The following is a 25758-nucleotide window of genomic DNA, read 5'->3' as shown; positions in this document are numbered from 1 at the left end:
CTGCCCACATCAACGCCAGATGTGGTATATAAGGCCTTGCACTTGGTCATCATGCAACACAGTGGCAACCCCCAAGGCAGAATGCGCTGGTCCTTCAGGAACTACTAGTAGTTGTTGGAGACTCTATTGTCAGGGAAACGGGAAACATGCTTTGTAAAAAGGATAGGTGGAACAGGACCAGGGTATGTCTGCCGGGGGCAAAGGTTGATGACGTTGTAGAGCAGATATCATCTTTTAAGGGCACAAAAGGTGATATAGTTGTACACGTTGGCACTAATGATATTAGGAGTAGGAGACCGGCAGAATTACTTAACAAGTACAGGTCACTGTTGAACAAAAGCCGAGAATTAGGGTTGAATTTGAAAGTGTCTGCAATTCTGCCCAGACACGATAGAAGGGAGTATATGATGAGAGCCTTGTCGATCAATTTGGCCCTGGAAAAAATGTGCAAGGCTCAAGGGGTAGAATTTTTTTCAGCCTGGACTGTACTTGTTAACAGGAGAGACTGCTTCTATAGGGATGGGATACACTTAAATAGAAAGGGTGCAAGAATATTTCCTGATGCTATCGAGGCAGTGTTAGGTGGGCGGAAAACTGCTAGCTTGGGGGGATACAAGGACTAATAGTTTAACAGTAGCCGTAGGCAGAAATGAAGGTGATTCTTGCACAACTTCTATTAGAATAAGTAGCGGCCTGGAGCATGGGGTGTTGGGGGTTTCGGGGACGGATGGCAGTCACTGACGGATGGTAACTAAGAATAGGAGTAGGAGCATGTATGCTTGCATGTATACCAATGCTAGAAGTATAGTAAATAAATTTGATGAATTTGAAGTGTTGGTCAAGATATCAAAGGCGGATAGTGTTGGGACAGCAGAGACGTGGTGTCATACATATATAAGGAATGCTGAACTGGAATTTGGGGAGTACAATGTGTACAGAAAGGATAGACAGGATAGAAAGGGAGGAGGTGTCTGTTAATTAAGAAAAACATAAAATCAAAAGAAGTGCATCCAGTTGATATAGATGAACAGTGCACTGTTGAGTCAGTTTGGTGTGACATAAGCACTGCGAAAGCAAAAATAAAAGTAGGAGTGTGTTATAGGCCTAATGACTCGAATGAGTACAATGAACAATTGTACAGAGAAATAGAGTGGGCTAGTAAAATCGGAATGTCTTATAATGGGGGATTTTAACTTCCCACATATTGACTGGAACTTGTGGGTTGGTCACTCACACGCTAGTCAGACTTGTAGATTTATTGGATGATTGTTTTCTGCAGCAGCATGTTCGAGTGGCAACCAGAGAAAGTAATACTCTTGATCTGGTTATCAGCAGTGATCATTCGTGTATTAAGAATTTGCAGAGGCGCCTCCGTAGCCAGGTGGGAAGGAGCAGCAGTGCGTAGCATACGCTTCTTGATTAGACCGGGGTTCGAGCCCGTCACCACCAAATACGGAGGATGAAAAGGTCAGGGAATGACCACCGCATATTCCCGGAGCAATATGGCCTTAGTTGCTAATGCTCCTAAAAACAAAAAAAAAAAAATAATAACAAATAAGAATTTGCAGATAAAGGAACCACTAGGTGGCAGTGATCACAGTGTACTGATGTGGGATTTACTTAAAGATTTAATTACCATCAGGGGTAAAGGAAAGGGTTTTTGCTTCCGTAAAGGTGAGTACAGTGGTCTCCGACAGTTTTTAAATTCTGTACAGTGGGATAAACTGACGATGTTACCAACAGTAAATTCTAAGTGGGAAGCATTCAAGGAATTAATCGTGGAAGCTACTAAAAGTTTCATACCTATTAAGAAATATTGTTCAAGGTTTAGGCCTAAATGGTTATCTAATAAACTAATGAGACTCGTAATAGAGAAGAAAAATGCATGGGATGCATATAAATTATCAAGTGACTCAGAAGCCTATGGCAGATATAAGCTAGTCTGTAATCAGGTGACAAAGGAGGTTAGGCAGACGAAGGCAGATTACGAGAAATCCTTGGCAAAAGTTGCTAAGAAAAACAGCAAGGATTTCTTTACTTATATAAACTCTAAAAGGAAGGGGATTAATCTGATTGGTCCACTTGACATTGATGGTTGGACTGTTGATGATCCTGCTCAGATAGCAAACAAACTGAATGAGTATTTTTGCATCTACATTCACACATGAGGAATTATTAAGGTTTGAAAATGGCAGAAGGTTTTCAAATTGTAGCAGGATACTTAATGATTTTGTAATAACTGAAGCCAAAGTGGAGGAGAAATTGTTGAAGTTAAACTTAAGAAACGCACCTGGGGTGGATGGGATCTATCCAGTTATATTAAAGGAGGCGGCAAAGCAACTAAGCAAACCCTTAGTCATAATTATGAGAGCGTTTGACTCAGGGGAGGTTCCTACGGACTGGAGATGTGCAAATGTATCCCCAATTCACAAAAGGGGACGAAGGGTGACACGAGTAATTACAGACCAGTTAGTTTAACTTCTATTCCGGGTAAAATAATGGAGTCACTGGTTAAAGATGCATGGGTTTGTTAAGGGAAAGTCTTGTCTGACAAATTTGATAGGAAATTATGATGTGGTTACAAAGGAACTGGATGCAAAAAATAATTTTGATAACATATATTTGGATTTCAATAAAGCTTTTGACACTGTTGCGCATGGAAGACTATTGTACAAATTGGAGCAGAATGGTATTAAGGGTAAGTTGCTACAATGGATAAAAGGATGGTTAAGTGGGAGAAGACAGAGGGTGGTAATCAATGGGTGCTGCTCTTCTTGGACTAATGTTATTAGTGGAGTCCCACAGGGTTTTGGTGTTAGGTCCACTGTTGTTTTGTATATTTATCAATGATATTGATGAAGGTATATCAGGCTTAATGTTGAAGTTTGCAGATGATACAAAGGTTGACAGAGTTGTTAATGACAGTAATGGCAGTGTGCTACTGCATCAGGATTTAGATAATTTGGGCAGATGGGTTAAGAAGTGGCAACTGAAGTTTAACCTTGACAAATGCAAAGTACTGCATATGGGTAGAAGTAACCCCAGAGAAACGTACCAACTGTGTGGTACTACACTTAAGGTGGTAGAAAATGAAAAAGACCTGGGAGTAATTGTGCAGTCAGATATGAAGTTTTCTGAGCAATGCAGACAGGCTGCCAGGGCAGGTCATGGGGTTTTGTCAATGATATATAGGAATTTTGCTAGCAGGGAAAAGGAGGTGATTATCCCTCTGTATAAGGAAATGGTCAGGCCACGCCTTGAGTACTGCGTACAGGTCTGGAGGCCTCATTTTAGGAAGGATGTAGATCTACTTGAGCGTGTACAGAGAAGGGCTACAAGATTGGTGAGGGGAATGAAGGGATCCTCTTACCAAGAGAGGCTTAAGTTCTGCAAATTGCAGTGGCTGGAGACTAGGCACCTGCACGGTGATCTGATTGAGGTATATAAGGCCTTGAATGGATTGAGCACGCTGAATTCTGATGGGATTCTTCCACTTGTTCAGATTACGAACCTAAGGGGGCATAAATTCAAATTAAGAAAAGACAAATGTAGAATAGATGTGCGGAAATTTGCCTTTAGCCATCAGGTGGTTAATTGCTGGAACAAACTTCCATCTGTCGTTGTGGAAGTTGATAGGTTGAATAAATTTAAGGAGGAACTGGACAGGCATTTGGAAGGAATGGTGTGGTTTTTTTTTGTTTTTTTTTTTTTTTGGCTGATGCTGCATAAGCTCATACACTTGCTTTCTTGCATCACATGCCACTGCTACTACTACTTCTACTATTCCGTGCCAACAGAACATTCCCCATACTATGATACTATCTTTAGATGTTTGGGTTGTCTTAACAAAGGAAGCAGGGTTCATTGCTTCTTGAGGTTCTTGCTACACTCGCATCCTACCATCAGTGAAAAAAAAAAAAGTGTTGTGATTCGTCTGACAGCATGACTGTTTTTCTTTGTTCAGTTGTTCAATCACAATGTTCTTGGCACCACTGCAAATGGATTTTTCTGCTTTTCTTTGAAACAAGTGGCTTCCAAATAGGCAGGCGACTGCCAATACCCAATTTCTTCAATTCCTTGTCCATTTTACAAGTTTAAATAAGCAGTTCTGGGCTTGTTTGAATTCAGATATTATTTGCTGCACACTGGATATCCGGCGCCTCCGTAGCCAGGTGGGAAGGAGCAGCAGTGCGTAGCACACGCTTCTTGATTAGACCGGGGTTCGAGCCCGTCACCACCAAATACGGAGGATGCGGAAAGGTCAGGGAATGACCACCGCATATCCCGGAGCAATATGGCCTTAGTTGCTAATGCTCCTAAAAAGCAAATAACAAACACTGGATATCCTATTTTGCTGTACAGTCCTCCTTAGAGTACAATGGCTTTGCTGTTGAAATGTTGTTTTTCTCCCACATTTACAGTTTTGAAATGTGGAAGAACTACTTGCTTTCCAGTAATTAAAAACCTTTGAGACGGATGCTTTTGAGAAATCAGTTTTTTTTTTTTGTTGAATCTGGCTCCTACTAAATGTGCACACACAATAAGACTTTTTTTCAAAGTCTGATAGATCACAAGTTTTCCCCATTCAGATTACTGCAGTTGAACAGCCTGTGCAGTCTTTGTATTCAACAAGGCAATATGTCATCGCCCCACTTCACAATTTTCTTTGCATCTATTTGAATTTCTTCCATCTCTGTGACTGACTGCCTTAATACAAAGGTTTGTATTTTTTTTGGCCAGTGTGAGTAATAGCATACAAATATTGTATAATAGTGAAACTGTATGCACATCAAACATTCAATTTGAAGAATAGTGATAATTGGTTGGTTATTAAAAGAGCTAGCCTGTTAATAGACACCATTCAGGGACAGAATGTCCCTGAACAATTTCTTGAGAATAACAGAATTGAGCAAATGGATTGTTCTCTACGGGCTTAGGACTTTGAACCCTCTTGGAGAATGGGGGGTTTAAACTTTGATGTGCTTATCCTTAGTAGTAAGTAAAGTCATTGTGAGACCTGCATATATGTGGTATTCCTGAGTAAATTGCATTGTGTCAGGCATGTTGTCAAGTTGTGGTTTAACTGTTATCACCCACAGTCTTCCATCTTTTCACAACATTCTCTACTACGTTTCCTTACTTTGCAAGGTTCAAGTAGTCTTCTGTTGTGCTATAGCAACCAACAGTTGGTCTTCTTTTTAAGTCTGCAAGCTTCTTTTCATGACTGATTACGTTTCATGGCTGGTCTAGCTGGCACAGTGTACTATTTTCCATTCGTATGGAGAGGTCTGGGTTAAATTCTCAGCCTGTACAAGCATATTTGCCGATGAACAAACAGGTGTATAGACATAATACATTATGGTTATTTGAATAGGCTTGGAAGCCATTAATACAAATATTTTTTAATATTTCTTTCCTTAATGGCTCATACTGGTTTCTACCAGTATCTGATTTTGTCTATACCTTCATACCTGATCCTTAACTGTAATATACACCTTTTTTTTTTCACATTATTTATTGCCTTCAGAAGTGTTGCTAATGTGCCAGAAAAATCTTATACCATACCTCCAGAAGGGTGCTCTTTATTTTAAGTTATTTTTGCTTTTAAAGTATTAGGTACAAGGTATTCTTTCCTGTTAGATACAGTTTATTAATTACATGTTGGCATATTTTGGACAATAAAACATTTTTAGAGTCACTTTTATTGAACTTTTAATGCCAATTTTATGTATTGGTTAGTGTAAATGCACTTTTTGCAAGCTTCTTTTTAATAATTTCTTAATATTGGTTTTTTAAATAAAAATCAACATTAAACAAATTTTCATTGGTTGTGTACCAGTAGTATTGTTATTACATTTTCATATTCTGAATTGTGATAAAAGTATCCTTTTAGCTTTATCCAGTATAATATTTTTCAGGTATCGAGAACATTGTCCACCAGGCATGCCTGTAAAAGTCAGAGTTTCATACCAGAAACTTTTAAAATATCATGTATTAAATGCATTGAAACACCGGCCGCCTAAGCCTCAAAAGAAAAGGTAAATTCCTTGAATGTTATAAGTGTAACCTTTGAAAAAGTATTTCAAGTGTGAAAAATTGCTAAAAACTAAGATTCTGACATTTCCTAGAACAATGATGGCAAACTTTTTGTAACCTGCATACAAAATATAAGCTGCGGGAAACTTTAAATGTGCGGAAATTTGCCTTTAGCCAGCGTGTGGTTGATTGCTGGAACAAACTTCCATCTGTCGTAGAAGTTGATGGCTCTCTGTGTGTGCATGCGCCCCCCAATCCTATCAAACACCTGTGGAATAATTGAAGCACCAGATTAATTTGTAGCAGCAGGTTGCTGCCAAAAACCAGCTCTGTAAGCTGTTTTGTATGAGGAATAGAGGTAACTTCCTATCAACACCTATTAGAATTTGGCAGAACAGTTATGTCCTTGAATTTCAGCAAAGCTTTTGGTGCTGTTCTATATGAAGAACTGCTGTGCAGGGTTGTAGCATTTTAGTATTAGAGCAAGTCGCTGCTATTAATTAGAAGATAGTTGAGTGGTGGAGGGCAGAGATGGTTATTGATTGATTGCCAAGGAGAGTTGAGGCTGTCATACAGGTAAGTGGTAACCATGTAAGTTAGGTTTTGAATTAGGTGCCCTGTTTTGCAACTGTAAACGTGTCTGAATACCTTTGGTCATGTAGCATAGTCTTTATTGATATTATAAAAAAGTAACACTAATTGAAAGTGTTCAATCAGAGCTTTGTTGCTGCATAATTGTTTGCACAATTACACTTAGATTTTGTGACAAAACAAATATGTCTTTGAATAAGAAAAATGCTTTTTATTTGAGGATAAATTTATTTATCAGTGGCCACATGCCAATGTGTTTTCCTTTGGGTTTTGTTTATGGTATGTGCTATTGGTTTGCCATTGCTGTCTTAGGATATATGTTATAATTATAAATGAGGTTTAGTGGAAGGACTGATTGGAAATAATTGTGTGTTATTTATTTTCTTTCAGTGTTAATATGATAAATTTAAGTATTTATTATGCTACTAAAGTATTATGCTGTAAAAAATTATGCTGTAAAAAGCTATACCAGCATAATTAATCAGCAGACCATTAATAAGGAATTTATTTTATGAGGTAGCACCTAGTTTGTTTACATTTCCAAATAATTTATAATAGTATTGATATGTGTTGAACTTCTAACAAGTTCTGGGTGGATATACCACAGAAACTGTTACAAGATTTGTTATTATTATAGTGGGTTTTTCATGGCACAAGGACTACTTTAACCAAAATGCAACTATCGTTATTTTATTCAGTGAATGATGCACAGTATATAATAGACAGATAACATTTGTTAAAAAAAGATTAAAAAGTTGTTTTTCTTCCACTTTCTTATGTAACTGTAGTTATATAAGAAAGAGGAAGGGAAATTTTTAGCTAAATGTACTTGTAACTAAGGTACCCCAGACTGGAATGATGGAATCTATTTAATTATATTAAAAGCAGCAGTAAAAGAAGTAAACAAACTTTTGGCCATAATTATGAGGGTATCCCTGGATTCAGGAAAGGTACCTGTGGATTGGAGACATGCAAATGTCTCTCCTGTCCACATAGAGGAATCAAAAGGTGAAATGTGTAATTACAGACGTATCAAATTGACTGACTTTGTTTGCAGAGAAAATGGTGGAGTCAGTGGTTGAAGGACTATTGCAGAATCACGTTAATAGGAATGCAGTTTATGGAGATTGCAGCATGGATTTCTTAAGGGGGTTCCTTTGTATCTAATTTTTCATTATTGGGATATCTATTTAATTTATAGTAGGTTGAGTTTGTTCCTGCTGTAACATTGTCTGTCTATTGGTTTTGGAAACTTGTTTTATGATATGCTTGCAATCCCCGTAATTTTCAGCTAAATTTCAGTTTGACAGATTTTTTTTTCAACAGTCAGTGCATTTTATTTTGGAAGCCAGTATAGTCTGGAATTCAACAAAAATGAATGTGTCTAGGACTGAAATTGTCTGGCATCTGATTTGGTGGAGATCCTGACAGTCATAGTTGTGTGTGCATGCATGAATGTGCAAAAATAACATTTCAGTTAAAAGACAAGGTCTATTTTTCTGGTTTTTAGGGTTTAAGCTATGTGTTGCCTGGATTTTTTGTGTTGTTGTTTTTGGGCTGAAATTTTCGAGTTTGTTGTTAAAATTGGACTAAGTATTTACCATTTAGATTTTATAGTTTGTAAATTTAAAGTTTTGTCTAATATTTTTTCTGCTTTTTTCTTTGTGTTCAAGTTAGTATAGAAACATTATCACAGTACTTCTGAAATAAATATAAACCAATCATTTTTGAGGAAAAAACAAAATAGACAGAAGGTTATATATGATGTTTGTACTTTGTTACATGCATGTTTGGAGGTTTGAGTAGTATCTTCACATGCTAAGACTGTTATGTTGTTATATTTTTTGTATTCTTCAGTTGAAATGGTTTTTGCTCTTTTCAGAAGTTCATGATGTTTTTAGACCAAACTGAGGACGGAGAATAGCTTTCCCTTTGAGAAAGAAGCAGTTGATTAGGCAAAATTTAAGTGGTTATACTTAGTCCAATTTTAACTTCAAATTCAATAATTTCTATATCAGTCCAAATATGACAAAAAAGGTCAAAAAATTTCCTAAACCTAAAAATAAGCAATGTAGGTCCTGGTACATTTTAATTGAAACAACCACAAAAGATGTCTTCTAAAGGGAAAAAAACAAAAAAAAATAAAAAAAAAAATATATATATATATATATATATTTGTGCATAAAAAAGCACGTGCTTTTTTAAGATCACATTTATCACTTTTAAAAAATATTACTAAATTGAAAATTAATTAGTGGATCAACCCCCTCCTCACTCCACATATGTCATGCCCTCTCTCCCACATTCGTGAATCAGTTGTTTTTCTCCTTATATGAACTTCATGTAACATAAGTTATAAATGAACAAAAAAAAATCACAAATTTATTTCTGCAAGTCCTCATTTCTTATTCTACCTTGTATAAGCTGTACGCAAAGTAAAATAAGAAAGTTCCAGTACTGAATTTACTAAAAATAGCTGAATAATAATAACCCCAACCCACAAGCTGTACCAGGACCGGATAGGGCAATCCCGCCCTATCCGGTCCTGGTAACGGATAGGGCAATCCCGCACAACAGACCGGCCGGACATAACCTTTGTAGACAAGAAAGAAAGAAATGCTAATTTGTGCCCCAACCAGGAGGCATAAATGAAGCTAGAAAGATGGGCAGAGAAGACACTCCATGGCAGACACTACAATGATCTCCTTCAAGATCACATAGATAAAATTGCTTCCAACTACACATAGATAAAATTGCTTCCAATCACGAGTGGGACGCTCTTCTCCGAGACTGAAGGAATCATGCTCGCCATCCAAGACCAGGTAATCAACACCAGAAACTATAGAAAATACATCGCCAAGGAGCCCGGAGTGTTTGATGACACGTCGATGATGCCACCTGGCCTCAGAAATGATTCAACACATCACCGTGGGATGTAAGGTGATCACCGACTGAGTACACTCATAGACATAACCAGGTAGCCAGGATAATACATCAGAAGCTAGCGAGGAAATACCAGTTGATCGAAGAAAGTGTACTGTACTACAAGTACATGTACAAACCCAAGGCAGTACTAGAGACCCCAACCCACAAGCTGTACTGGGACTGCGCCATAATAACGGATAGAACAGTCCCGCACAACAGACCGAACATAACCGTTGTGGACAAGAAGGAAAAGGCTACCTATCTGATTGACATAGCTTTACCCAACACTGGCAACCTGCAGAAAACCCATGGGGGAAAAAATCAGGAAGTACATCAACCTAAGACAGGAGATCAAAGAGATGTTGCATATGCAACAAGTAACGACCATCTAGATCATTGTGTCAACCATCCAGGTATTGTGCCAAAGACCCTACATAACAGCCTAGCAGCAATAGGTCTCCTAGCAAACACCTACAAGGAACTCAAGAAAGTCACAATCCTGAACACCTGTAGGATAGTCAGAGAGTTCCTAGACCATCAGTAACACAATACATAACAACAACCACCCTGTGTACTTGGTAGCAATACCCGTCACGAGGTGGAACCCCCAGTCAGGGAGAAATAATATAAGAGCAATAATAATAATAAAAGAAGAAACTTTTAAATTGAATAAAAAAAAAAAAAGTGGTTGCGAAGTGGTTCCATAATATGTGAGGTGCCAAATGGTGAACAAATGATAATGTATTTTAAAGAAGAAATGTACAGGGCATAATAGAATGTGAGTTTAAATAACTATATAATATCGGTGTAGATACACCATAGTTTACCCATAAATTAAACTACATACATAGTGTAAAGGTATCGTTTTTAAATGTATCTCATATTGTGGCTACCTTCACAATGAAATACCAGGTATTGCACGAATAAGTAACACTTCTCTATTAGAGAAGACTACTGTTATTTATTCTCATTGGATGCTACTACCCAGACGGCACCGTTTCAAAGCTGTTCCCCTATCATCAGTGGGTGATAGGCCAACAGCATTTATGTGTAAACTATGGTGTATCTACATCGATATTATACAGGGTGTTTCAGTTAAATGTTTCAGAACTTCTAAGAGGGGTAGGGTACATCCTGACAACTCGAAATCATATAGCAATGTGGGGTCGGAAATGCTTTCCTGAAGCGGTGTTGTACACAGAAGCACCATAAAGAAAAGAGACCGTAAGTGAGAAATCGTTTTAATAATACATGAAAAGAAGCAAAAGGTACATGGATTAAAGTAAGTGTTCGAAGTTTCTTCCACGGGCTACAATGCACGCCTCACATCTCCGACGCATGGACATCCGAACATTCTGGAATACTCCAGGCGAATTTCGAATTTCTTCGGCAGCTACTGCGATTCTTGCAACCAGCTCCTCAGCATTGTCAACAGGGGTGTCATAAACTAGCGATTTCATATGATCCCAGAAATAAAAAATCAAGACATGATAGGTCGGGTGACCGAGCAGGCCAACGCACGGGACCACCACGTCCGATCCACTGTTGACCAAATGTGACATCCAGGTAGTTACGAACATCTCCGCTATAATGGGCAGGGGCTCCATCGTGTTGGAACCACATTGTCTGTTGTGTCGATGCAGAAATCTGTTCATCTCTCAAAAGTTGTGGCAATACTTGCTGCAGAAAGATCAAGTAGATAGGTCCGGTTAGACGACACGGTAACAGGTAAGGTCCGATGAGGTGTCTCGCAGGCCGACGCACGGGACGTGGTGGTCCCGTGCGTTGGCCTGCTCGGTCACCCGACCTATCATGTCTTGATTTTTATTTCTGGGGTCATATGAAATCGCTAGTTTATGACACCCCTGTTGACAATGCTGAGGAGCTGGTTGCAAGAATCGCAGTAGCTGCCGAAGAAATTCGCCTGGAGTATTCCAGAATGTTCGGATGTCCATGCGTCGGAGATGTGAGGCGTGCATTGTAGCCCGTGGAAGAAACTTCGAACACTTACTTTAATCCATGTACCTTTTGCTTCTTTTCATGTATTATTAAAACGATTTCTCACTTACGGTCTCTTTTCTTTATGGTGCTTCTGTGTACAACACCGCTTCAGGAAAGCATTTTCGACCCCACATTGCTATATGATTTCGAGTTGCCAGGATGTACCCTACCCCTCTTAGAAGTTCTGAAACGTTTAACTGAAACACCCTGTATAGTTATTTAAACCCATATGCTATTATGCCCTGTGCATTTCGTATTTAAAATACATTATCATTTGTTCACCATTTGGCATCTCTCATATTGTGGAACCACTTCACAACTGTGATGGCATGTTTGCATTATCAGGGTACCTGCCCACCCACCCACCGATGATAGGCCAACAGCTTTGAAATAGTACCGTCTGGGTGGTGGTATCCACTGAGAATAAATAACAGTAGTCTTCTCTACTAGAGAAGCATTATTTATTTGAAGTAGTGCAATATCTGGTATCTCGTTGTGAAGGTAACCACAATATGAGATACAATTAAAAACGATGCCTTTACACTACGTATGTAGTTTAATTTTTGGGCGAATTATGGTGTATCTACACTGATATTGTTGTTGTTGTTGTTGTTATTTGGTTTTTAGGAGCATTAGCAACTAAGGCCATATTGCTCCGGGGATATGCAGTGGTCACTCCCTGACCTTTCCACATCCTCTGTATTTGGTGGTCATGGACTCGAACCCCGGTCTAATTAAGAAGCGCGTGCTATGCACTGCTTCTCCTGTCCACCTGACTATGGAGGTGCCACACTGATATTATATAGTTATTTAAGCCCATATAGAAGACTAGGCACCTGCGCGGTGATCTGATTGAGGTGTATAAGGCCTTGAATGGGTTGAGCACGCTGAATTCTGATGGGATCCTTCCACTTGTTCAGATTACGAACCTAAGGGGGCATAAATTCAAATTAAGATAGGACAGATGTAGAATAGATGTGCAGAAATTTGCCTTTAGCCAGCGGGTGGTTAATTGCTGGAACAAACTTCCATCTGTCATTGTGGAAGTTGATAGGTTGAATAAATTTAAGGAGGAACTGGACAGGCATTTGGAGGGAATGGTGTGATTTTTTTTTTTTTTTTTTGGCTGATTCTGCATAAGCTCATACACTTGCTTTCTTGCATCACATGCCACTACTACTATACTATTATGCCCTGTGCATTTCGTCTTTAACTTACACTATAGGACTTATATATAGATCCCAATACATGAGTCAGAGAACATAATTAGTTAGTATCATTTGATATTAAGTTATGTCTAAACCAATTAATGGTATGGAGGGTAAGTATCACTGGTTATTTGTCACCTATCTGACTTAGTCTTTGTCAAATGGAAGCAATTGTGGAAAGTATCCAAAATCACTGAAGCAACTTGCTATTAATGAAAGTTGATTTTCTGTATATTTGAATAAATGTTTGGCAGATTTTACATCGTGCTTAGTGTAATCTAACTTAATATCATTTAAAAATATGATTTATTATTTTAAACAGTAAATTTTCAAAGAGAACATTTCTTTATTTGAGAAGAGAGCAGAACAATATCTTGTTGGAACCACTGTGTATGGAAAGGCAGGGAAATACTAGAATTTTCTGATATTTCTTTGCCATGTCTAGAATTTTCTATGAAAATCTGTATGGTTCTTGAATAAAGGAAAAGACAATCAGTTTGTGGCATCTTCCTTGTTTCACAGTAAGATGCTTTCCCTGTTTATCTACCAGAATAAGATCCAGTGAGACCATGGCCTGAAATGGCACACCAAACAGTTTTTTTGTTGCTGTGCAGTGAATGCATGACACAGTCAACTGGTCTTTCAAATCTAAGGAACCATGTATTCTGTTCATGTCACTGTTCAGTATAATGTGGTACCCATCAGAAAACCAAACATGGAGAAAATGTTCATTTTTGTACACATATAATAAGAGTGTCTTTGTTCCAAATTCTCTACTTGTCACTGGTGACTTGCCTACATAAGGTATTGAAAAGCTACTAATCAGATGAAGCATTCTTTTCATGCCAAGTTCTTTTGATGTATGCCACTGGCTTTTCCTGGATCCCATTTGTGTTGTCTGTGGAGGTCCATTTTCTTCCACTTCTGTTTTACATTGGCTTAACATTGAACCTGTTTGTCTAAACTTATTTACCAAAAGCAATGTTCTTGTTTGGTGGATCTTTATTGAGCTGAGCTTGGAAACATTTGCATACTATTTTCACATTGGGTTCATCTGCTCAATCTGCTATATATAAATGGAAATAATGCTCTACAATAAAAGCCTTTTCTTGATCAGTAAAAGCCATCACCAGTAAACAAACTTCAGATTTGTAGAGTTTATAACATAATAGGCATTTCTTTCTTAATTTTTGCAGACATCTTTTCCGGTCTTTTTTAAAAATTCTTTCAAATTACTACTTTGGACTTGGTAGAAGCTGGATTTCAAGTCTGTAGACAAGGCTATAATTGAGCAGTCAGATATGAAGTTTTTTTCTGAGCAGTGCAGACAGGCTGCCAGAGCAGGTCATGGGGTATTTTCAATGATATACCAGAATTTTCTAGTAGGAAAAACGAGGAGGTGATTATTCCTTTGTATAAGGCAGTGGTCAGGCCATGCCTTGAGGCTTCATTTTAAGAAGGATGTAGAGTTGCTTGAGTGAGTACAGAGAAGGGCAACAAGATTGGTGAGGGGGGATGAAGGGATCCTTCGTGTCCCCCCCTCACTAAGAAAGGCTTAAGTTCTGCAAATTGCAACATCTGGAGACTAGGCACCTACAGGGTGATCTGATTAAGGCATATAAGGCCTTGAATGTGTTGAGCACACGCTCAATTCTGATGATTCTTCCTCTTGCTCAGATTACGAACCTGAGGGGACATAAATTCAAATTGAGGATAGGCAGTTGTAGAATGGATGTGCGGAAATTTGCTTTTAGCCAGGGGTTGCTGGAATTGCTGGAACAAACTTCCATCTTTTGTTGTAGAAGTTGATAGCTTAGCTTAAATAAATTCAAGGAGGAACTGGACAAATGTTTAGAGGGAATGGATGTGTGAAATGTGTTTTTTTTTTTTTTTTTTTGGCTGATGCTACATAAGCTTGCTTTCCTGCCTCACATGCCTCTATTACCTACATGCTTAATTTACTTATTCACCATAAAAATCTCAATTATTTGGATTACAATTTCAATTTGAAACCAGTGAAAATACAACCAATGTTTGTATAACAATGTTTACTTTTCTGTTACTTCAAAGTATGTAATTTTGTACTAGCAGTTGCAGTTTCTCAGCTATATCAAAGGTCAGACTGACACAGCATATGAGGTGTCTTGGTGTCAGCAACAGCTGACACAGCATTGCTAAAGTTTGGTATATATTTTATTCTGTGCCAGGACTCTTATTATTCACTTCATGACTTTATTTTGATGTTGAAGTATAGAATTGTAATCCTTAATAGCTTAAAGTACCCTCCTTTCCTGCCATCAGTAGAGCTGAACAGATGGTGTATTTATATATTCTGTCATATGTCTTTTCAAGTTAACCAAAATTATTCATTCTTCTTCTTCTTCCTGTTCTTGCATCTATTTTTAATTAATATTAGTGCTGTTATTCCCTTTGATCACACAAAACCACACTGAACGTTGTTAGCACTCATATTTGTAGAATTTAATGTAATAGGCATTTTTTTTTTTAATTTTTACAGGCATCTTTTCCGGTCTTTTAAGGCTACTAAATTCTTTCAGACCACTACTCTGGACTGGGTAGAAGCTGGACTTCAAGTCTGTAGACAAGGCTACAACATGCTTAATTTACTTATTCACCGTAAAAATCTCAATTATTTGCATTTGGATTACAATTTCAATTTGAAACCAGTGAAAACACTAACAACCAAGGTTTGTATAACAATGTTTACTCTTCTGTTACTTCAAAGTATGTAATTTTGTACTAGCAGTTTCTGTTTTCTCTTCTACTAGGAATTACTAAATTACTAAATGGGAGGATGTTATGTTAAATCTTATGTTAAATTTATTTGGTAGCTTTAATTTTACTTAAGTAATACTGTTGCAACATGTAACTAGTGTTATAGTGTGCCATCTTAAGAGAGAGAAGTGAGAAGGACCAGTCAATTCAAGGTCACTAATTCATATTTCATATTCAGGCCAAAACCAATCTCTCAGTACAGTGCACTCAGTTGAGTATATAAAAATAAATCAAGTAATGTTTAATGTTTTCTATAACAAGACACATTCTAACATTTGAAATATTAGAATGTGTCTTGTTATAGAAAACATTAATACAATAAAAATTAATACAATTAAAACAATAAAGAATATTTTCTAGGCATGTCAGATGGAAATTCATTCCAAGTCAAATTTATACTTTGTAGGCTGCCTGTTGCCAATTAATAGTGTATGACCTGTTTTATGAGTAAAATAGGTATATGCTCTCAATCAGCAGCACGCAGCCACAGATCAAAGTGTTTACTGGTCAGCCAAGTACAAATCATAATTCTAATGTAGTTATACTATCAAACCAAAGTGCAAACTTTGGTTTGATAGTATAGCTATCAAACATAATTTCACAGTGTGGAGAAAATCATGACAAATTTTCTCACTCTTAATCTTAAATTAAACAGCACTATAAACTTCAGTTTTATTAAAGTTTATATTGGGGTATTGCTTTGTTATAGATAAAACAGAATTTTGTACTCTGTCATTCTGTTACCCAAAAAACAAGTGAATTAGGAATGTAGTATGGAAAACTCTTTCCAGTCATTTTGAATGTAATCAGTAGGGTTGAATTTTTATGTATTATCATATTCATTTTTCATTTACATAAAGGCACGAAATTTAGTGTGTCCATGTTACATGGTCTGAGGATCATAAAGAAGCGTGTTTATAATTTCATATTTCATCATATTTTACACATTAGGTCATAATTTCAAAAAATATATGAAATATCATATTTAATAGCATATTTTATACTAGTTGACATAAAACTTTCATATTTCGTCTTATTATAATCGACAAATTATTTATCAAATAATTTAAATGATTTAAATATTAAAATTTAGATATTTAAATTTAAATAATTTAAATATCAAATGATTTAAAATATATTTCTAAAAAACTGTGGGAATTTACGTTTAATCATTTCACATTCCAGCGTGGGAGGGCACGAGCGGCTAAATCCCAAAGTTATTTTGATTGACTGGTTAGTCACTCACAACCACACCATAGTGGCATTTTAGCTATAATTTAAAACTTTACAGTAGTTTCGCCTTATACTGAGTTCAATGAATTATTCATTCAACTTATTTTATACAGCAGAAACTTCAGCTGTTGGGAAATGAAGTTGAAATCGAGCAAAATTGAACTTTTTAGAAAATGGATTCCTTTTGTAGAAGAGTCTAAAGACACATACCAAACGGATGAGAAAATAATATATTGCAATGCGTCCAATAAAGAGGTACAGAAATTAATTAATAAATATAATATTGGTGTAGATACACCAATAGATAACTCTTAAAGAACAACTATGATATTAGTGTGAAAGGCATCATTTCGTCTGTATCTCATATTGTGCTCTTCCTTCACAACGAGTTTCCCATGTATTGCACTACCCTGAATAAGTAATGCTTCACTAATAGGGTGGCCGACCGGGCTAGCCGAGTGGGTAAAGTACCTTCCCGGCAACCCAAAGGTCGCGGGTTCGATTCCCGCCTCGGGCTTGGATCAAAGTACTGCAAAAACCTTGGGAGGTGCAATATGGCCACAGAAGCCGATGCGCCAACAACTACCAAATCAATCAATCAAAACTAATAGAGAAGACTATTGTTACCTATTCTCAGTGAGTACCATCACCCAGATGGCACCGTTTGAAAGCTAGTTGGTTTTTCATCAGTGGGTGGCAGTAAGACAAGTAACAACAGTTTTCTCTATTAGTGAAGTGATACTTATTCAAGGTAGTGCAATACATTGGCAACTTGTTGTGAAGGATGAGCACAATATGAGATACAGACTAAATGATGCCTTTCACACTACTATCATAGTTGTTCTTTAAGAGTTGATTATGGTGTATTTACACTGATATTATATAGAATCTTAAATATTATGCCTTGTTGCATTTAATTTATTTAAGTAAATTAATTAATTACCTGGTAATAGATCTATCATTTTTATTTTTGGATGTTTCGATATATGGACATTCCAAATTTAATGCTCATGTATATTTAGTTTTTTCATATAAATCGAAAAATAATAATAATTTTTATAAATAATCTTAAATAAATATATAAATACATTTTTAAGGTTCCGTGCACGAAAGTATCCCAATTACAACAGCATAACATTATTACTTTGCATGAAGAAAACATAAGGAGAAGGAGAATTTCAGGGTGCGTACTATGCAGCAGCTGTTACTGCAGAAAACCAAAAAACACTAGATCCATTCTTTGCTGATTTATGCCAAGCAGTGGTTGCCGCAAACATTACTTGGAACAAAGTGAACAATCCGGTCTTCAAAAGCTTCTTGGACAAATACTGCTCCCGAAAAATTCCTGACAAATCAACGTTATGGAAAAATTACCTTGAGGACTGCTATAAATCGGTATGCTCTCATTGATTTTATTAAATAATTTATTATTTAATAAAATCCAAAAGACTGAATGTGTAGGCTATATTTTAATTAATTTATTTATTTATTTATTTACTTATTACTTGCAGTGTCTAAACAATATTCGAGAAGATATTGGAAGCAGCTGTGTGTGTGGGGCTCAGTTGATGAAACCACGGATTGTAAAGGATATAGCTAATTTTATTATTGGAAAGCTTGATTCAGATAAACCATATAAATCGTATCTCCTTGCATCAAAGATTCTGGATAAAACTAATCATGCAACTGTTGCTAGATTCACTTTTTGCAGTGATGCATCTGTATCATGGAAGCCAGTGCTATGTTGCAATTTTTGAATAAAGTCCCTCTGTACCGTTTTGTTTCCTTCAACATTTCTGTACCTCACGAGGTTCCTTTGGTATGCTTTTCCCATATGCAAATATGCAAAATTTCCCAAGTTTTAAAGGATACGGCTGTTGAAGGGCTTCCTCTAGCTCCTGATGTAATTAAGGCATTTAATTTTGCCCCGATCACATCTTGTGATGTTGAGAGGCCCTTCTCCGCTTACAAGCGAATATTAGTAGATGATAGAAGGAGATTAACTCGAAAGCATTTGGAGTGGATACAGGTATTGCAATGCAATGGAAAGTACTTAGCAACTTAAGTGTTAGTAGCCTAGTACCTTAGCCTATACATTTTGGTTTTTGTATGTTTAAAAAAAATATTTTAATGTTTATATTTCAAAAAAAAAAACTTTTGCAAATTGTGGTATTTTTATTATATTACTTGTTAGAAATTTGTATAACAAGTCGTACAACTTTAAAAGAATAAAAAAAAGTAAATATTATCATTTATACGGTCGGTAAAGGTAAATTATTTAGTCATATTTAAGGTCATATTCTCATCATATTTGATTAAATTTAATGACATATTTTCATCATGTTTTGGCATTTTTAAGGTCATAAAAATCCGAACCCTAGTCATCAGACATTTAACCAAGTATATTACCCATTTGGACCATTTCAGGGATTATTATCCATTTATTGATGGGTAACTAGATGCTCCCCCCCATTCGGCGCCTCCATAGCCAGGTGGGAAGGAGCAGTAGTGCGTAGCACACACATCTTGATTAGACCGGGGTTCGAGCCCGTCACCACCAAATACGGAGGATGTGGAAAGGTCAGGGAATGACCACCGCATATCCCGGAGCATTATGGCCCTAGTTGCTAATGCTCCTAAAAACCAAATAACAAACAAACAACTGCCCCCCCCCCATTGTAAGAGCAATGGGAGGTATCTAGACAACACAGTTATTTTATGCTGTTTCATCATTATGAGGAAAGCCAAAGGGTTGGGCAATCTAATACCTTTTTACACTGGGAGTGCCTAGTTTACCACCAGTTGGTGATTTAAGTTGTATTTCAAAATTAATAGGGCTACATATATTTATAGCAGACAACTAATATCAAGTAGCAACTGATATTATAGGACAAAAAATTAAGCTAAAACCAGATTACCATACAACATATGGAATAGCATATTTTATGCTAAACACATATTTAAAATAAATAAATGCACAAGGCATAATACTTTAAGAGTTTGGTATCTATATAATATTGGTGTTTAAATACACCATAGATAACTCTTAATAAACTACAACGTAGTTGTTGTAGGCATCATTTGCTCTTTCTCATATTGTGCTCTGCCTTCACGACGAGTTGCCATGATATTGCACTACTTCGAATAAGTAACTCTTCACTAATAGAGAAGGCTATTGTTACTTATTCTCAGTTGAGTACCACCACCCAGACAGCACTGTTTCACGGCTATTGGCCGATCATCAGTGGGTGGGCAGGTACCCTGGTAATGCAGACATGACGACCCATTGTGAAGTTAATCACACAATATGAGAGATGCCAAGAGGTGTAGATGTCAATATTTAAAATAAATAAATGCACAAGGCATAATACTTTAAGAGTTTGGTATCTATATAATATCGGTGTTTAAATACACCATAGATAACTCTTAATAAACTACAACGTAGTTGTTGTAGGCATCATTTGCTCTTTCTCATATTGTGCTCTGCCTTCACGACGAGTTGCCATGATATTGCACTACTTTGAATAAGTAACTCTTCACTAATAGAGAAGGCTATTGTTACTTATTCTCAGTTGAGTACCACCACCCAGACAGCACTGTTTCACGGCTATTGGCCGATCATCAGTGGGTGGGCAGGTACCCTGGTAATGCAGACATGACGACCCAGTTGTGAAGTTAATCACACAATATGAGAGATGCCAAGAGGTGTAGATGTCAATATTTAAAATAAATAAATGCACAAGGCATAATACTTTAAGAGTTTGGTATCTATATAATATCGGTGTTTAAATACACCATAGATAACTCTTAATAAACTACAACGTAGTTGTTGTAGGCATCATTTGCTGTTTCTCATATTGTGCTCTGCCTTCACGACGAGTTGCCATGATATTGCACTACTTCGAATAAGTAACTCTTCACTAATAGAGAAGGCTATTGTTACTTATTCTCAGTTGAGTACCACCACCCATGTCTGCATTACCAGGGTACCTGCCCACCCACTGATGATCGGCCAATAGCCGTGAAACAGTGCTGTCTGGGTGGTGGTACTCAACTGAGAATAAGTAACAATAGCCTTCTCTATTAGTGAAGAGTTACTTATTCGAAGTAGTGCAATATCATGGCAACTCGTCGTGAAGGCAGAGCACAATATGAGAAAGAGCAAATGATGCCTACAACAACTACGTTGTAGTTTATTAAGAGTTATCTATGGTGTATTTAAACACCGATATTATATAGATACCAAACTCTTAAAGTATTATGCCTTGTGCATTTATTTATTTTAAATATTGACATCTACACCTCTTGGCATCTCTCATATTGTGTGATTAACTTCACAACTGGGTCGCCATGTCTGCATTACCAGGGTACCTGCCCACCCACTGATGATCGGCCAATAGCCGTGAAACAGTGCTGTCTGGGTGGTGGTACTCAACTGAGAATAAGTAACAATAGCCTTCTCTATTAGTGAAGAGTTACTTATTCGAAGTAGTGCAATATCATGGCAACTCGTCGTGAAGGCAGAGCACAATATGAGAAAGAGCAAATGATGCCTACAACAACTACGTTGTAGTTTATTAAGAGTTATCTATGGTGTATTTAAACACCGATATTATATAGATACCAAACTCTTAAAGTATTATGCCTTGTGCATTTATTTATTTTAAATATTGACATCTACACCTCTTGGCATCTCTCATATTGTGTGATTAACTTCACAACTGGGTCGTCATGTCTGCATTACCAGGGTACCTGCCCACCCACTGATGATCGGCCAATAGCCGTGAAACAGTGCTGTCTGGGTGGTGGTACTCAACTGAGAATAAGTAACAATAGCCTTCTCTATTAGTGAAGAGTTACTTATTCGAAGTAGTGCAATATCATGGCAACTCGTCGTGAAGGCAGAGCACAATATGAGAAAGAGCAAATGATGCCTACAACAACTACGTTGTAGTTTATTAAGAGTTATCTATGGTGTATTTAAACACCGATATTATATAGATACCAAACTCTTAAAGTATTATGCCTTGTGCATTTATTTATTTTAAATATTGACATCTACACCTCTTGGCATCTCTCATATTGTGTGATTAACTTCACAACTGGGTCGTCATGTCTGCATTACCAGGGTACCTGCCCACCCACTGATGATCGGCCAATAGCCGTGAAACAGTGCTGTCTGGGTGGTGGTACTCAACTGAGAATAAGTAACAATAGCCTTCTCTATTAGTGAAGAGTTACTTATTCGAAGTAGTGCAATATCATGGCAACTCGTCGTGAAGGCAGAGCACAATATGAGAAAGAGCAAATGATGCCTACAACAACTACGTTGTAGTTTATTAAGAGTTATCTATGGTGTATTTAAACACCGATATTATATAGCTAAACACATAAGAAACAAAGTCAGAGATGACTAAAAATTTAACAATAATTACAGAATATAATATAATCTTCAATAACTTATCTTTTTTGCTATCAAGTCAATGTATTAATTAAAAAAAATTGTTCAACTTCAGATGATTTCTTAAATTTCAAGCAGTTTATAAAATATTTCTTTTTGCATATTGTATTTTTAAACACAGGTTTAATTCTTTTCTGCTATTTTTCAACATACTTTTCCTGTTTGGTTGGCAAAATAAATAATATTTTGTTACATCGCTTGCCTTAAATTGATGGTTGTACTTAAAATGACAGTGATATTCAAGGTATGTCTAGATAATGACCAGAAAAATAGCCTTGTATACCGCATGTTTCATAATTCACTTGTTTTTTATTAATAGAATAAAAGTACAAAATTCTGTTGTATTTATAATAGATAATATTTTGTTTTGAAAATATTTTATACAACTATTTCTTTGTTTTTCAGCTTGTAAGTACTGTGAGTTTACAGTTGTAAACTCACAGTACTTACCAGTACTGTGAGTACTGGTAAGTACTGTGATTTATAAAATATACTGTGTAATGAAAGCAAATAAAAAAAAAAAAAAGTAAAGTGCAGCCATTATCAATCCACTGCAGGATGGAAGCCTCCTCAACAATTCATGCTGAGGGAAATGGACCATAATCTGCCACGCTGGTCCAGTGCGGGTTGGCAGATCGACCGTATTCAGCAGTCAGGGGCTTGAACCCCGGTCTACTCAAAGAGCGTGTGCTACTGCACTCGCGCTCCTGCCCACTCGGCTACGGAGGCCAAATACTGCTGGTTAACTACTAAATATTTTGATTCTATTATTTTGCCAGAATATACTTAACTGAAGATAGAAGTTAAGATAGAATTTAGATAGTTAAATAGTTAACAGATTTTTGGTGCTGTTATGTATAATATTGCATTATTGCATAATTCATTTTTGTGGTATTGTAATGGAAGCTGAATATCATTGAACAATTTTTCTTTATCATTCAGAGCACCTGAATGACGAAGAAAGTCTTCGCGATGAAAGCTTTCCTGGATTCAGCCATTTGGCATGCTAGTATAGAATCTGTATGGTGTGAGATAGTTGGAACAAAGGTATAATTGAGAGTGGGAGTAATCTACAAGCCAGGTGATTGTGAAGATTATGATGAGAGCCTCTGCATGCAAATGGAATGGGAAAGTAAGCATGAATGTCTTATGGGTGATTTTAATTTGCCTCTAATTGATTGGAGCAAATGGTAAGGAAACTCCACATGGGAGACAAAATTTTTAAATCAACTAGACGATCGTTATCTGTATCAATATGTCAGGGAAAGTACTAAGAAAAAGAATATTTTAGACCCCATCATTACCCATGAACCAGATGACATAACAGGGCCGACAGTGCAGGAACCAGTAACAGGAAGTGATCATGGAGTTCTATGGCAGACAATGAAGAGAGAGGGGTAGCAGTAGTTAAAGACAAAGGAATGGGTTATAATTTCAGGAAAGGAAATTACGACATCTTAAGGTGCTACATGGTTTCTATTAACTGGTTAGATATCTCACAGAGAGCAGATAGAATTGAATTAAGGTATACCTTTAAAACATTAATCACAGAAGTCTTGAATGCATATATACCATTAAAAAAAAATACTCCATGAGGAAGATTCGAAGTTGGATGAATAAGGAAGTTGCCAGATTACTTGAGCAAAAAAAGATGGCATAGAAAAGTTACAGAGCAATAAAAAGTACTGAAGCCTATAACAGCTACAAATTGATCTGTAATAGTGCCACAGAAAAGATTAGGCTGGCAAAGGCAGATTATGAGAAATCGCTGGCAAAGAGTGTGGGATAAGGAATTCTTCACATATATAAATGCAAAGAAAAGAAGGACAAACCAGATCAGACCCTTATGTAATGGACATGGGATAGTATTAGATAATCTAATACTAGCTGAAGTTGCAGATGAACTCAACAGTTACTTTGCATCGATATTTACAGAATTAAAACCCTTTGTGTCAATGATAAATTATGGGAGTGAAGTTGAAAAAAATGTAATTGATGATGTTGAAATTTCACACATTTATTTAATGAAAAAACTTTTGTGCCTACAGGCCAGTAAGGCTCCAGGGATTGATGGCATATACTCTATAATCTTAAGAGAGGTGGTAAGTGAGTGCATTGAACCATTGAGGCTAATTATGAGAGCATCACTGGACTCAGGAATGATTCCATTGGATTGGAAAAGTGCCAATGTATCCCCAATACATAAGGGCGGTTCTAAGAGTGAAGTGAGACATTACTGGCTAGTCAGTCTAACTTTAGTAGTAGAGAAAATCATAGAGGCAATGATGAAGGGTGGAATTCAGGATCATTTAGATAGAAATAGAATTCTGAAGTATACTTGGCATGTTTTTGTAAAGGGAAAATCATGTTTAACTAATCTGGTTAGCTATTTTGACAGGGTCACTCAAGAGCTGGATTTAGGAAAAAATTTTGACATTGTTTATTTGGATTTCAGCAAAGCATTTGACTCAGTTTTATGTAAGTGGTTACTTTATAAGCTGGAACACGTTGGAATCACAGGAAAAATCCTTAGATGGATGGCAGAGGGTTGTGATAAATGGTTATTCCTTGGATTGTGTCAGTGTAAGAAGTGGGGTTCCCCAAGGATCAGTATTAGGACCACTGTTGTTTTAGATTTTCATGAATGACATTGATGAAGGGATAGAGGGCATGATGTCTAAATTTGCAGATGATGTAAAGATTGGTAGAGTAGTTAATGATCGCTGCCAAGCAGAGCTTCTTCAGAGTGACCTAGATAAACTTCAGGGATGGCCAGAAAAATGGCAGCTATGCTTTAATCCAGCAAAGTGTAAGGTATTACACCTGGAGAACAGTAACCCCAAAATAACTTATACGCTTGGTGGAGTTGAACTAAAGCCGGTAGTGGAGGAAAGGGACTTGGGTGTTATGATTCAGTCAGACATGAAGTTCTCCGAGCATTATAGGCAGGTTGCAAGGAAGGCCCATGGTGTCCAATCGATGATTTATCAAACAATTGCTAGTAGAGATAAGGACATCGCTATTGTTAGACCACACTTGGAATACCGTGTTCAAGTATGGAGACTGCACCTAAAGAAAGACATTGTGCTTCTTGAAAGGGTCCAAAGATAGGCAACTGGTGAGATCGGCAAAAGGGCATATGAGGAAAGACTTCGAATATGTGGGTTGCAGAGCTTGGAAACTAGGCACCTTAGAGAAGACTTGATTGAGGTGTTGAAGGCTCTGGGAGGCATAAGTAAAATGAATGAGGATGAAATTTTCACTGTTTTAAATGATTCTAGAACTAGGCACCATAATTGCAAATTACGGGGGGGGGGAGATGTTTAGACTGAATTGCAGGAAGTTTTATTTTAGCCAGCGAGTTATAAATTACTGGAATAAGTTACCTACATGGGTAGTAGAGGCTGACTATCTGAGGAAATTCAAAGGTCAGCTGGATAATTACCTATGGTTAGAGGGAAATGCATAGGTCATCTATTTCCTTTTCTTTTATTAATTATTTATTTT

At 36.9% G+C, this 25758-nt stretch overlaps 1 protein-coding gene across 1 annotated transcript in view; it reads left to right on the top strand.

Annotated features, from left to right (window-relative positions):
• The window catches only part of Prp8 (pre-mRNA processing factor 8), a 247399-nt gene that overhangs the window by 76209 nt on the left and 145432 nt on the right, over positions 1-25758 (top strand). The window contains exons 10-11 of the mRNA XM_090386973.1: positions 5919-6038; positions 15280-15469. Of these exons, the coding sequence (XP_090243099.1) occupies positions 5919-6038; positions 15280-15469 (310 nt within the window). The remainder of the gene's footprint in view (positions 1-5918; positions 6039-15279; positions 15470-25758) is intronic.

This window comes from Mastigoproctus giganteus, chromosome 12 (assembly GCF_048544385.1).
Source record: "Mastigoproctus giganteus isolate SK-2022 chromosome 12, ASM4854438v1, whole genome shotgun sequence".
Classification (NCBI taxonomy): Eukaryota; Metazoa; Arthropoda; class Arachnida; order Uropygi; family Thelyphonidae; genus Mastigoproctus; species Mastigoproctus giganteus.
Note: the sequence above shows the minus strand (reverse complement) of the source record. Positions and strands in the feature narration are given on the sequence as shown.